General features: G+C 46.7%; 1 protein-coding gene across 1 annotated transcript; it reads right to left on the bottom strand.

Annotated features, from left to right (window-relative positions):
• Positions 1-8,575: 8,575 nt before the first annotated feature.
• Positions 8,576-11,294, bottom strand: Skida1 (SKI/DACH domain containing 1). Its single transcript, XM_052156754.1, has one exon. The coding sequence runs from the start codon at positions 11,205-11,207 to the stop codon at positions 8,736-8,738; it is 2,472 nt and encodes an 823-aa protein (XP_052012714.1). The 5' UTR covers positions 11,208-11,294; the 3' UTR covers positions 8,576-8,735.
• Between the last annotated feature and the right edge of the window lie 2,838 nt (positions 11,295-14,132).

Genomic DNA, 14,132 nt, shown 5'->3' with positions numbered 1-14,132 from the left:
AAATTAAAAGCCCCTCTGTACATCTGCATTTGGCCCTGCACTCGGCGTTAGCCCCATGGCCATGCGTCTATGGGACTGAGCTCTTTGGGTTTGGTGTACAAGCTGTCTGGGATATTCCCCAAGCAGATACTCAGCATCCGAGAGCCAAGAGGCTGGGATGCTCTGGTCTTTCAGAGACCACAGCTTCCACCACACTGCCTCTCTCGACTCTGGTGTGAGTCCAGCTCTCTTCTTCTTTTTCCACCTGACTGTGAGGGTTAGGTAGGGAAAGGATGGTGGGAGCTAAGAGGCTGGGAGAAGAGAAAAAGGGGAGAGAGACAGAAAGGGTGAATAAGCCTGTTCTCGGCAATTTCTACTGTAGCACACAGTTTTTCATTCAAATAGGCGTGGTCATGGAAAGATCGGAGAGCTTGGCCTTCCTTAGGACTGCACATTTGGACCCAGTGCAGAGGAAGGAAAGCATCCTTTGACACTCGCCCTGCTGACAATCAGGGTATTCATGTGCAGGGAGGGGGAAAAACAGGAGACTTGAGGAGGATGAGTGGGAATCATGCTTCTCTTCCCGATCTGGAAGGGCAGATCCAGGAGTCCAGGCCCTTCAGGGTGTTTCAGAGATGGAGGAGTTTCCCCTTTCAAGGCCAGAGCAAGCTGTAGCCTTAAGAACTCCCACGCATTTGTGTGATATCTAACTTCCACAGGAGAGGGGCAAGGTGGCTGCTAAGTTTGGCACAGTCCCTCTTCCATGCTGTGCCTCACCACTGACCATCACTTACCACAGGCTTTGAGTTTTTCCCTGGAGCTAACCTAAAGGAGGCAAGCACTAAGGATGGAAATTCTCTTCCAGCCTTCCAGTGTCTCCGCTTGCTGCTTCCTGACCCTCCAGGAGAGCTCTGAGGAATCCATTGGTTTGTCATCTTGGACAGAGGCCTGCATCCACACAAACGGTTGTTTCCCTCGCTTCCTCCCCACCTTCCGGCCTGGGAAAGCTTTAACAGATCTGGTAGCTCCTTGCTAAGCTGCTGCTATTTTAGGGTCTAAGTCTACTGACTGCTAAGTCTTTATCCAAAAGGGTCCAACACAGATGTATTGCTAGCACCAGTGAGAAGAATGGGTCCTTCTGGAGAACCTCAAAGCTTTTCTCCACTTCCAGTTCCTCCTGGGACAGAACATGAGTCTTCTGTCTTGTTCCAGACACCTAACTTGAAGGAAGACCCAGACATGAGCTTCGAAACTCGAATATTCTAATGCTCTAAAAGACTAGATTCTTCGGTTGTTTCTCTTAGCTAATTCTTTCAGACATGTTTGTGTGCATGTGAGCGCGCGTTCTCCTGAGGTTTGCTCAGAAGCTACCCGTGTCTCTGGTTATAAACTCACTGAGCCTTGCAACAGAGGGACAACTGCTGTCCATTCCCCCCTCGTCAGACACCAGTCTCTATGTAGCTATGATCTAGGCCATAAAAACAAAAACAAACAAACAAGGTATTGCTTGGCATGTATTGTAACTCTAACATCACAGATCTAGAAACCCTGTTTGCCGAGTGTTGGCTGTTCCCTTACAAGTGAAATATTAAATTGGGTGAAGGTTTGTGGAGCAACCGTTGACCGGCTTCTAAGTGCTACTGTTAGGTCTTAGAAAACTAAGGTGAGGACATCAGCATGAAGGGTGGTGACAGGATTTGGCACCACAAATTCGGGGGTCCTGTTTTTCAAAGCAGTCCGAGTGATCTTTAGGTAAAGCCAAATACACAGGAGGCAAACATCCTGTTTTGAGAGAGGCAGGAAGTGTGGATGCGCAGCTCTAACCGTGAGTGTGTTAATTACTCAGGAAAAGGGCTTGGAAGCCCAAGGCTTGAATTTGGTGAATTCATGCAATTTGGAGCATTCCGACTTAGTATTGATCCCTAAACTCAATTTTGAAAACAGCCTCCACCGCAGATGTGTGGGTTGCGTTACCCCAGTGTTTGTGCGCCATCGATTGACTAAAATAAAATGCATCATACTCTCTGCAAAGAAGGAAGAAGCAGGGACAGTCACAAGAGGAATAGCAGAAAGTGCATAGTTAATATGGGTTGTACGCCAATCCGCGAAACAAGTGCTCTAAACCCGGAGGGATTTCACGTAATAGCTAATTTGGTGAGAGCGAGAGTGCACCAAGCAGAAGGCCATCTAAGAAGGGAAAGGAAGACAGCTGAATTCAGGTTTTCTCCCCGCACTGGAATTAGCATTTCCCTGTGATTTGCATCAGCTAATGTCCAAACCCTCACTTACAGTCCACCCAAGCCAGGATTTCTGACACCAGTGTAGGCTCAAGAAGAAATTCGCTTTTTTCTAGCTGTAGTGTCAGAGCGAGAAAGGTTGCAAGACAGGAGGCAGCTGCTTTTCCCTTGGACCCACCAGGTCCCAAGTCCCTGGAAAGGCCGCAGGACCGAGCCCTGGAGGTACTGTCTGCCTGACCCTCAGCCCTTTCAGGGCCAGCAGGGCCCGTGGGATTCTATCCTCAAAGTTCTAGAAATGAACCCAGCGCCTGCCTGGTTTTGCCCATTCAGATTCTTGATCCTAACTGGCTGGACAGGGACTGGGAGCTGACCGGAAGAGGAGATAGGAACATTTCATCTTAGATTAAAGAAATTATTTTCCACGTTAAACAAACAGAACCAAACCCCTTTCTCCTGTCTCTCATTTTCTGAATCCCTTGCAGGTTTCTAATGAAGAGACTGTGTGTGTCACTGCAAATAAGAGAGAAAAAAGAGGGAGGGAAGGAGAGAGCTCTTTAAACAAAAGACAAGGAGGCCCAGGCAGGGGCCTGGAGCCGTCCCTGGAGCCTGCTCAGCCTGAAGACCCTCCAGTTCCCCAGCCAGGCCGGCTTTGGAGAGGTCCTGCAGCCGAGGCGGAACGGTGGTCCGGCGCTCGCACTTCATGCGGCTGGAGAAGAACTGGAGACAAAGCCCGGATCCAAGGCCTCACAGCGAGGCTCCAATCAGCGCCCCGAGCTCGCCAGCCTGCGGTCGAGGCACGACCCCCTGCGGGCTGTGACCGGGGTGGGGGAGCCTAGGCCCGGCCCCGGCCTTCCCCCGGGTCCTGGGTAGCCCTGGCTAGCCAGATTTCCTCCCCATCGCACTCTGCCAGCTGCTCTTGGGTGCTTGCGAGTTCAAACCACGCTCTGTCATTAATTAAAAGCTGGATCGTCTTGTCACTTTCTTTCCTAGCCGAGGAAGCACCTCTAGAAGTCCCCGCAGTACTCTTGGCCCTCGCGCGTGAGGCCTTGGAGGTCGAGCGGCCATTTACTGCCCTCTGATTGCGCTGAGGACCAGGTTAGCTCATAAAGCCTTTCACACTCAACAATGGGGATTTTCTCAACAATTAACAAGAAACAACATAATAAAGCCATTTACAAAGACCTTGCTATTTACTATAAATTAGGCACTCTTTAAGAGACCAGTGCGTAATTTCACACACTTTACAACTGGGGCTGCATTTTAAACACCCGGGGAAAGCAAGCTTGTTGCACTTTCCTGTGACCTATGCGCCGAGCACCTCTGTTTCCCCTCTTTCCCCAGTAGCAGCTTTGTTTGCATTGCTGCGCTCCAGCCGCCCAGCCGAGGGTGGTTTTCCAGGTCACTGTCTCACGTTTCCCGTTTCCAGGTCACCATTCCACTTGCAGATGCACTGAAAGAGGTTCCAAGGGATGGGAGCCACCGAGCCAAAGCTAGCAGGCCTTGCCCCAGGTTGCTCCCACTCTAGGAGTCGCACCCGCACAGGGCCTGGCTAGCGTGCTCCCTCCCCACACTGCTCCTGAGCCTCTTCCCAAAAGGAGACCCGCAGCCACGCTGGCCCAGTTTGCCACTTGCCTCTCACAAGCGCATTTTGGAGGCCTCGGAATCCGCTAAGCAATGCAAAGAAAGAGCTGGGTGCCTCTTGCCTGGGGAGGGGGGATGAGACCTGGGAGGGAAGGTAAGAAATACAAGCCCGCCAGTGCAGGGATGGGAGATGACTTCAGGACACACAAAAGAAGTGCAAACTGAGGGGAAGCAGTCCAGTCTCTGATGGGGAGAAGGCCCTAGGCGTCCCAGCCGCCCTCTGCTCTCTCGGCCTTGTGGCCGCTTGCATTGGAGGCAGCGCAGGACCGAGCTGGGGTGCAGGCTCTTCTTCTGCCTGGAGGAGCGAAATCATCACGCGCTCAGAAGAGAGCAAGATCTGGGCGGGAAAAAAAAAAGTCACAAAGAAATTTGTTTGCCACCGTGCAAAATGGCGGCACTTAAACATCTTTTTGGTGATGATGGTGGCCCTGGTCGAAGAGCCCAGGGATGCTCTGGGTCGGAAACCCCCCTCAGCCCCTCGCCTGCAGCCTTTGGCCGGCTCCACAGTCCCTGGTAGGCCTGAAGCCCGCGCCAGCCAGCAGCCCCTGGCCACTGACCCCTGTTTACAAACACAGCCTGGGGGCGGGGTGGGGCCGGCCTGAGCGCGGGCTTGAGGGCTGGAAGGGAGGCTCTCTGCAGCCGAGGACGCCACCAGCAGAGAGGAACCAGGAGTTGGTGCGGGAGAGCGGGCCCGGCAGCTGGAAAGGACTGAAGGCCTTGTTTTTGAAACTGTCAATTCCCTCAACCCCTATTGTGAGGGCTTCATGCAAAACATCTCAGGCCTTTTAAAGTAGGAGCTTGTGAGGCCTCCACAGTTTGAAAAGGAGCTAGAGTAGCAGGGGCCTAGAGCATGGGCAAAGACTGATAGCTGCTCCCCCCACCCCCCTTCGCCGTTTTTTAAAGCAAAAGAGGGCCTGCCAAACAGGTAAAATGCGACCCTTCCAACCTCCTGGATAGGCCTTAAGTACCCAAGCCCCAGGCTAGTCTGCAGTATGCCCTTTGGCCTAGGGAGCAAACCCTAACCCAAGCCCGAGGGAAAGCAGTTGTTCCTCACAGGGAAAAGGGGAATACAGGGATACAGGGTCACAGGAGGATTCCAGAAAGTAGATTCCCTGTTTTCTCCTTGCCAATTTACTGAGTTTAGCTGATAGGGAGCCTTGAATTTTTTTTTTTTCTCCTCCTTCCTATTTAGGCCCTGGGAAATCCCTCCCTCCACAAATCCTTTTCAGCAGGAAGATGTTTTCAAGGTGAAACAAAAGTCACATTTCTTTCTTTTATAGGTGCTGTTTTATTTATTTTTTTTAAGGAAAATTTTACCGTGGAGTATTTTTGTTTTCTTTGAAAGAAAAACGATGCTTTCGAGGAATTACTTTCACCTACATCTTTTCCTGTGTGCAGACAAAACTCCCATTCTCATAGCAGTAGAAATTTCCAGCCTAATTCTTGTTAGGTAAGAACTTTGAGGAGTTTCTAGACCACTGAAAGTCACCCAGACACAAATAAGATAAAAATCCACACACCAGCCCATCTAGTCTGTGTTATGGCTGTTTAGTGGGGGCTCCTTGTTGCTGCTTTTCAAATAAACAACCATTATTGAGATTACTCCACTGTAATCAAGTAAGGCAATAGAAAGCAACACCCATTCTAAAAAGTAAATAGTTAGGGGCAGGGGAAAGCTGTATTTTTCTATAAAGTCAGATAACCTGACTAGGAAAGAAATCACATACAACTCCTTAAAAAACAATTAAATCTTCACTTCACAGGCTTATCAGGAAATTACCAGGAATAAGTTTGCTTCACCAAAAAGTCACAGAAAGGGATTTCTCTTACACTTTCCCCATGTCTGTTGAGCTAATTTAGACACAGGAATCAGTGGCCCTAGAGTCTTAGAGAATTTAAAGGAACAAACCTATACCCTGAAAACATTTAAATGTAAAAATTCAACCTGTCAATGGAGGTAACTTTTGTTTTTCTCTCAGTAAGGCTTAACTTTTGAACAAATGTGACATTTATAGCAGCTGAGAAAGACCTAGGAATTGTCTTTAATCATAAAACAACCCCAAATAAAATAAACTGTTCTGGGACTAATTCCCACAGCAGGATGGGAAACCAGCTGAGGGCTACTTGGAATGGAAAGATCCCCTTATATTTGCACACTGAGACTAGGTGATATACCTAGTTAGGAGTTTGAAACCCCTAACTCAGGGTTTGCTGTGGCTGATGTCTTACAGGAACAGCGTGGGATAAAATTTATGTTGACTACTCACAATCTTCCCTCTTGATGGCTTCACTCAGCCTGCCTACCCCATTCTGCTCATTAGCAGCTCCTAGAAGCTGAACCTCTCGATACTCTGAGGATTAGGGACCAAGTGTCCAAGCTGGAGCCTCATATTTTGTCCAAAATTCCATGGGATATTTGTCTTATTTTGTATTTATTCCATCTTACAGTCTTCCACACTCATGGTCTGTAGACTTGAAATAGATCCTCAGTTTATAATTTGGTACCAGTCTGTAGCCACCAAGGAACACCCTGGTCTAAATGCAGTAGTCTCTGTACTTGAACTTTCTCTTCTTGTCACTAATTAAAGAGTGGAAATTACAGACTTCCCCTGTGTGGGTGTCATACTTTTTACAGACTGCTTTGCTTTTGTTCTTTGTTTTGTTTTGTTTTTCTTTATAAAGACAACCCACTGCCCCCAAATTCTGCATTGCCTTCCAAAGAGGAAAGGACTCAAGCTCAGAAACCAGTTCAGATTTCTGGGACTTTTAACTGAGAATACTACGGACTAGTCTTTGGAAATATATACAAACATGAATTCAAGAATAACATCCCCCAGTTTTTACTTTGACCATATCTATAATTCTAATAAAGTAAAAAAAAAAAAAAAAATCCAGTGAGCCTACATCTGGCAACATTCAAGGAGAGGAAGGCAGTTCAAAGCATCCGTTCACTCCATCCACGTGTATTTGGATGCGGGTATTCTCAGCCTCTGTCCTTTACAACAGGAGGAAAACCACAGATCACACACAGTAATTAGGTCTGAGGCCATCCAGAACTATCTGAAACATTTATAGACAAAAGGAAATTTTCAAAGGGGGGGGGGTAGGAATGAAAAGGTTAAGGAAAATAAATAGCTGAATTTCCATGAGAAATAATGATTTAAATTCACACAGTAAACATTTCATTGGTGTTTTGTTTTGCTTTGTGATTTATGGTCTATAGATGCAACCTCTTAGACTAAAGATAACAAGGATCTAAGATACATAATTTGGTGACCCAAGAATTACTAGATTCAACTTTCATCAAAATAACAGCTGATCTTTGCTTTACTTTCTTAAATATGAAACTTTTTTAATAGTTGTTCTATAACAAGTTTGAAAGTTTTTCTGTTATTTGGAAGGAAGTGTGCCAGGGTTATGCCCAGAACCTGATTGGTCTCATCACAAAGTATTACCACAAAACACTGCACCCAATAAATGCATTTCTTTCAGGCAAAAACATTACAAGTGAAAATGTCAACAAAGCCATTCATTCTTGTTAACCCTTCTTCAATCTGGAATAAGTAGAAATGTATGGAACCAGGAATTTTAAACAGTGTTTTTAATTGAAAATAAAGCTAAAGCATGCTTTTCAACAGTGCAAATTTCCATAATTTTGATTTACTGCTCTCATCTTTACAACACAGTACACCAGCATGGCCTTACCAAGGGGGAGACCATTTGCATGTGGAACTACTTTGATATTTAAGTGCAAATATAGATAGTCACCTCTGATTGTCACTTGCAGTAGAAATTCTCCTGTTCTATACACAGGATGGCCTGAAACAGAAGTTTAGAGAGATGCAGAAAAAAGCATAAGGTAATAAAATCCAAGTGCCTGAGTTCTGATACCAAAAGCCCTGAAATCAGTTATGTTTCACTTAGGTGTCACAACTCTTTTTCTTGGTTGTGTTTACTGCTTGGTCACTAGGATGAGTTAGACCATTAAACATCCTGCTATTAAGAGAAATGTTTTAATTGTTTTGAAAGCTTGAAGAGTTATCTTCAGATCAGAAGACAAGCAGGAGCACAGCAAGAGTCACCCTAATTTAAATGTTTGGGTGAGAGCACAGAAGGACTTTTCCAATTGCAAGGAGTGACTGAAAGGTTAAAAAAAAAGAAAAAGAAAAAAAAAGCACATCCTTAAAAAACATATTTTTTTTTTTTTTTTTACTTCTCACACAAGAGGCAGCTTTTAAATCAGCATCCAATCAGGACTCATACCCCAATCTTTCCATTAAAAAAAAAGTTAAGTGCAACTACTCTTGGAAAGGGAATCAGGGTTTTTGTATTTGTTTTTTATAAAAAAAAAAATGACACACACCCCCAAATAAGAGCTCCAGAAAATTACATTTGGGCTCACAGAAACTTCTTGCTACCTCATGTGTAACCATGTAACCTAACAAACTTTCACTGAATACCAGTTACACTTTCAGGTCTGAAATCTAGTGCATAAACTTAATGGCTCATTGTAATATTTATTATTCAACCTTTTGACATTTATTTGTAGCAGTTGAATTGAGGTACCGGTGCATTATTAGCATTGAAACAGTAAAGTGTTCCAGCTCTACCATAATAACTGAGTTTTACTTGAGTCTTTAGCCTGAAGTAGTCTGTGGTATGTAAACCAACCCTTCTCCCACCCCGCCCCCACCCTAAAAAAAAAAAAAAACCCGCAATGGGAAAAAAAGTAATCCGATTTCTGTCTTCAAAATGCGATAAACCAGGACTCCAAAAGGGGTGTAACACCATTAATGGACTTGGTACAAGCCATCCTGTGCAGTTTACAACAAAAGGAAGGTAATAGGGTTCAAGAAAATATCTTCCAAAACATTTTTTTTATGAATTAAATTTCCTGAATTTGTGACTAGGTGGAAGAGGTATTGCAGAGCCGCCCAGCTGCCATTTCCATATAGGATGGGCCTTGTGAGGAGGGTGGGAATCCTTAGTGGTGTTTAAGGAATACGCAGGCCACAAATCCCCATCCTTCCCAACAATGAGTGAGGGTGGACAAGGAAAATTTGCCATGAAATTAAATGGTCTTTTCACTGCTGATGCTACATTGCTGGCTACCTTTTTGCGTCTGTTTAAAACTGTAAAGTCATCCAGTGTTCCTTCATGTGTCTCAGTTTTACCTGTAGGACGAGGGCTTCTAGCTGATTTCAAATTTGGTTTGACTGGAGGTGTCTGAAGAACTGCTCGTTTGCCCAGTACTAGTGTCCGGTAATTTTTTCTCACCCTGGCACCAAATTTATATTCCCCATCCTCAGGTTTTGGAGATCCTAAAGTGCATGAGAGGCCCTGACTCTGAGCCAGTGGATTTAAGGAAGGCGTTTCTTTCTCAGGGCATGCAAAACCTTCCTTGGCTGTGGGTACCAAGGCGTCCTCCTCTTTCTTCTCAGTCATACTGTAAAACTCACCCTCGGTATCATTGCACTCCCACTTTAGTTTATTTGTAATAAGATCAGGTTCATACTCTTCATTAGCACTACTGTCTTCTACTTTGATTTTAATATTGTGCAGAAATGGCAATGTCTTGTCGCCCATGTCAGTGCAGAGACTCTCAGCTTTAGCTGCTGCTGCTGCTGTTGCTGCATCCACTCCGGGATCAGTTTGAGGAGAGGGCAAATCCGTAGCAAATTCAGGACAATGAGGGATTTTGGAATCTTTGCCTGAATTTGCTGCTGTTCCGCAAGAATCATTATTTAAGAACCTAGCAGCTATTGTGTTGTTTTCTGCACAGTGTGTAGTTGGAGTTGCTTGTAGGCATTTCCTAGCCTCTCGGAGTATTCTTTGTTGTGGAAATACATTGTTTGTCTTTGGGCTAGGTGAAGAGGCCCCCTCTGCCAGGCAGTTAATTGTCAGGTCAGTTCTTTTTACAGTATTGGAAATTTCAGAGTGTGGGAATGTAATCTCAGATACCCTATCGTTTCTTATCTCTGGGAAACAATTCCCCATGCTGGCCGGGCAGTACACCGGAGCCCCTTTGGGAGCCCAGCTCTGCAGATTCCACTCCTCTGGCGACTCGGCTTTGACACTACTCTTGAGGTCGGGAAGTCGGCCGGCATCCTCGAAAGCAGCGGGTTTGGTTGCAGCGGCGGCGGAGGCCAGATGGTATAAGAAGTTGGCCTGCGCCTGCACACTGGGAGGCTTGCAGAAGCTGGTGCGCCTGAAACGGATACTCTGCACTGACACTTGGCTGGACCCGGAGCTGGAGTCTGATTCGGTGGAGGAGTCCTCCTCCTCGGAGCTGATTTCACTGGAATCGGAGGCTCCGCTACCCCCCTCTTCCTCCTCCTCCTCTTCCTCCTCCTCTCCTTCCTCCTCCTCTTCCTCCGAGGACACCGAGTTGCTGGAGCTGGATAAACTGGAGCCAAAATCCGAGTCATTGGCTGCATGGTCGGAGTAGGAGCTGGACTCGGAGTCGCTGCTACAACTCTCGGGAAAGCTTCCTAGATGGGGCTGCGGCCGGTGGTGGTGAGGGGGGTGGTGACTCGGCGTTGGCTGCTGGGCCCGGTGGTGATGGTGATGATGATGGTGGTGGTGGTGATGGTGGTGGTGGGGAGGCGGGCAGAAGCTGTTGACCAGATGAAACCTCTCCAAGCAAGTGGCCCCGGCGGCGGCGGCGGCTGCAGCGGGGTGCTTGCTGCACAGCAGGCTCCGAAAATAAGCGGGGTCCGAGTGGAAGGCGACGTAGTTTCCCTGGAGCGGGGCAGTTTCATAGTTTAAAGAGGGTTTGCAAGGCGAGCGAACGATCTCCGGGTAGTGCGAGCCCGGGTATTTGCTAAAAATCTGAGGTAGATGGGCGGCGGGGCGCGCGGCGGCGGCGGCGCCCGGACGCTGGGACTGCGCGCTGATTGGCAGGGGCCGCGCGGCTCCGCTCAGGCCCCGCCAAAGTTGGTGCTTGTCCTTCCAAAAAGCCGGGCGGGGGCTGGCGGCGGCGGCGGCGCGCTCTGGCGGCGGCGCCTTTGTGGCCAGGGCCCGACCGACCCTCCTTCGCTTGGTCTTGAGCACACGCTCGGTTTTGCAGGAGGTGTAGAGCGCTTCTACGTCTTCCCGGGAGATGAGCGTGCATTTGGCCGCGTGGAAGGCGATACTGTTGATTGCTTTGAGTTTCCGCAACTCCTCCAGATCGCAGTGGTGCTTTTTCACTTTCAGATGATCCATGCGCTTGTGCACGGTCGTCCTCGGGATGTTTTTCAGCAGATCTGTGAAGACTTGGGAGAGAGCAAACATTTGCTTTCCTTTAATGATGAGGTAGCCGAGCCTCACGCCATCCACCTCTTCGAAACCTGACTTCAGGTCTCCCATCTCGGGCACTAAATGATCCCCACCATTTGCAGTAAATATATACGTGACGCATACATACACATGTATGTATGTTAATCCTCCGCCAGATGCTGCGTGTGTCTCAAGGCATCCTGCTAATAAAATAACAAAGACTGTTATTCCCGGCGAAGGGAGTGCCAAACTCTAGGCGAATTACTAGGGGGGAGAAAAACCCCATGAAATTACACTGACTTGATTCTCGCTTTTTTTTTGGTTTTCGTTTTTTTAAAAAAGAGGGAAAAGACCATCCGGTTTCAGATCTGCCAGTGTGTTGGTCTGAGTCCTCGATGCGGATCAGTACCTGGGCCCCGCTACTCCTTCCTTCTCCATTGGAGCACTATGATAATGGAATGTGAAGGGAGAAAGAGAAAAGAAATGCAGCTGCTATTCCCGCCGCTGCTTTAGCTACAAATAAAATGACAGAGTGAAGTGAGCTCGTCCGGAGACACCTTCATCAATTAATTCCCCTAAAGCCAACGCTGATTGGACACTCCTGACAGGTGATGCAATAAAAATTGATATTCCACCCCTTCCCCCCAAAATCTCCTACTAATTAGCATACCCTTATACTGCCACCTCCCCTCCCAAAGTAAATAATACAGCCGGTATATAAATCTTTCCATTAAACTATCGGAGCTCAGAAACAGCCTGACTCACAGACTTCATCAGAAGCAGTGTATGTACGAAAAAAAAAAAAAAAAAAAAAAAAAAAAAAAAAAAAGCACCGTATATTCCCCTTTAAAGAAATACTGCCTATTTTTGCTTTATTTGCATTTTACCGATACAGCTATTATCGTTTCAAAGGAAAGCATTTAAAAAACATTATCAAGCTCAAATAGATATACCCCACCCCTCTTTTCTTTGGAAAATGAAGCTTAAGGGGAAAACGTGCCAGAATAGCCTGCTATTTCCCTTCTGGGAGCGGAGAAAGAGACTGGCTGGGAGCTCGAAAGTTAAACCCCGAGGTGACCCACCCCCGTACAGCCTTACGTCGGCAATTTCTCTAGAGTCCACCCCCCCCCATGCCCTTTACAACCAGAAACAAAGTTATTTGACCGAGAAAGCAGTTCGAGGCCCCACCTCAGGAGCATGTAACAATTCCACTGGATTTCGCCTCTTTGCTGAGGAGTGAGGCAGGGAGAAGGTGGTTTCTCTTCGGGCCCGTAACAAAGCCCAGATAAGCCAGACATGAGTCCACTTTTCACGATTAGCCAGCCTGGAGTAGAGGTGAGGTCAATCTAGAGTGTCCAGCACAGGCTTTAGCCAGGGTCCCGTCCACAGGTCAGAATTCCAGGGAGCAGATACTTCCTCCTGCAGCAAAGGGAGGAGAAAGGAAGGCTCCCCAAGGTGCTGCCAGAAGTTTTACATAAAAACAATGAAAAGAAAGTGCTGATCTATGGTGCAGACCGTTTCAGTGGTTGGTGATGGTTCGGCTGGTAGTTTAGATGAATCTTCCACAGCTCCCATTCCCCCCTCCCCTGTGAAAGCCAGGCATCTGTTTTAACAAAATCACTTTGGATGAATATCAGACTGGTTTAACCTCTTCTTAGTCACTAGCATGGTTTGCTGGATTATTTCAAGGATATCCAAAATATTGCCAAGCGAGAGGAAGGGTCTTTCCACTTGCATTTGCAGGATCTCAGATGGGTGGTTGGCTGCTTTGCAAAATTCAGCGAAATCTTCTTCCGTGTTTGTAACTACAGCATAAATGCAGCCCAGGCATCTACATGTTTCCTCCTACCTCCCAAAATAGACACATCTGTGAGGTTAAAGAATGAATGGATATTTCTGAACCTGTAAGAAAAAAAATGCACAATAATTTCTTTCTTCATATTCAAAACTTCCAGTTTTTCCTACTGTGATCTGGCCAGCAGGAGCAGGTATAACTCAAAAAAAGATAAAGGAGAAAAGAAAAAAAAATCTTAAGAAAAGCAAGCAAACAAACAGAAATCAGGCATACAAAAAGGTAGTTTGCTTGACAAGATGAAGTCTCTCATTGGCCATGGCTCCCCACCCCCACCCTCATCTTCCTTGTAATTTTCCCAGGAATTTTGAAGAGATTGGGAATTTCAAGAGGTACATCCGGAAATTAAGGAAGTCTATTTAAGAGAGTCTGTAACTCAGTAGGTTGGGATTTGAAAAGTCAGCCCTGCACTGCTGTGGCTCTCAGCACAGATGTAATCGCCGCTCTTCAACTTAATCAATGTGTGTACAAACCGCGATGTCTAGTTCTTGCCTTTGAAATCTAAGGCTAGCATTTCCATCCAAGAAATCGGAGCTACAGCAAATTACATTTTTGTCCCTTGAATGAGAGAAGGACCATTGAATGGATCTCGTGATATTTCAGGCTTTAACCGTAACCGAGAGGCAGCAATGAACAATGCCCGGCACAGCTCACACCATCCACCCACTAGGCTTTCTTTGCATCTGGCTCTACCACACCGAGTTTTTCTCTTTCACTTTCACAGGAGGCCAAATGCACAAGCTTTAAGCAGAAATCGAAGTTTCTAGGAAAAGCAAAGGCTGCTGTTTGTTGTTTTAAAGTCGAGTGACCAGAGCCTTCCTATTGCCCACGACAGTGTTTTAAAATTCCTCCTGATGCACTTATATAGTACCAGCCCTCTCCATCCCACCCACCCCCGCCCACTCCCCTCCTCCAGCTATAAGATTTAGATTAAAGAGCCAAACAGCTAAGAAATAGTAAACTAAAAAAAAAAAAAAAAAGTATGTGTGGGGGCTCTAAGAAGGTTGGCTACAGCATCTTTTCTGAGGGGGGAGGGGGCAGGTACTTTTAGTTGTTCTTGATTCTTGTTTAGCTCTACCCCCCCCTTAGTTCCCCTGCACATGGTAGCATGCTTTAGTAAGCATCTCAAATTTACCTTCTTGTCCCTTCTCTCTACCTTTAAA

Source organism: Apodemus sylvaticus, chromosome 14 (assembly GCF_947179515.1).
Source record: "Apodemus sylvaticus chromosome 14, mApoSyl1.1, whole genome shotgun sequence".
NCBI lineage: Eukaryota > Metazoa > Chordata > Mammalia > Rodentia > Muridae > Apodemus > Apodemus sylvaticus.
This window is presented reverse-complemented; position numbering and strand designations above follow the sequence as displayed.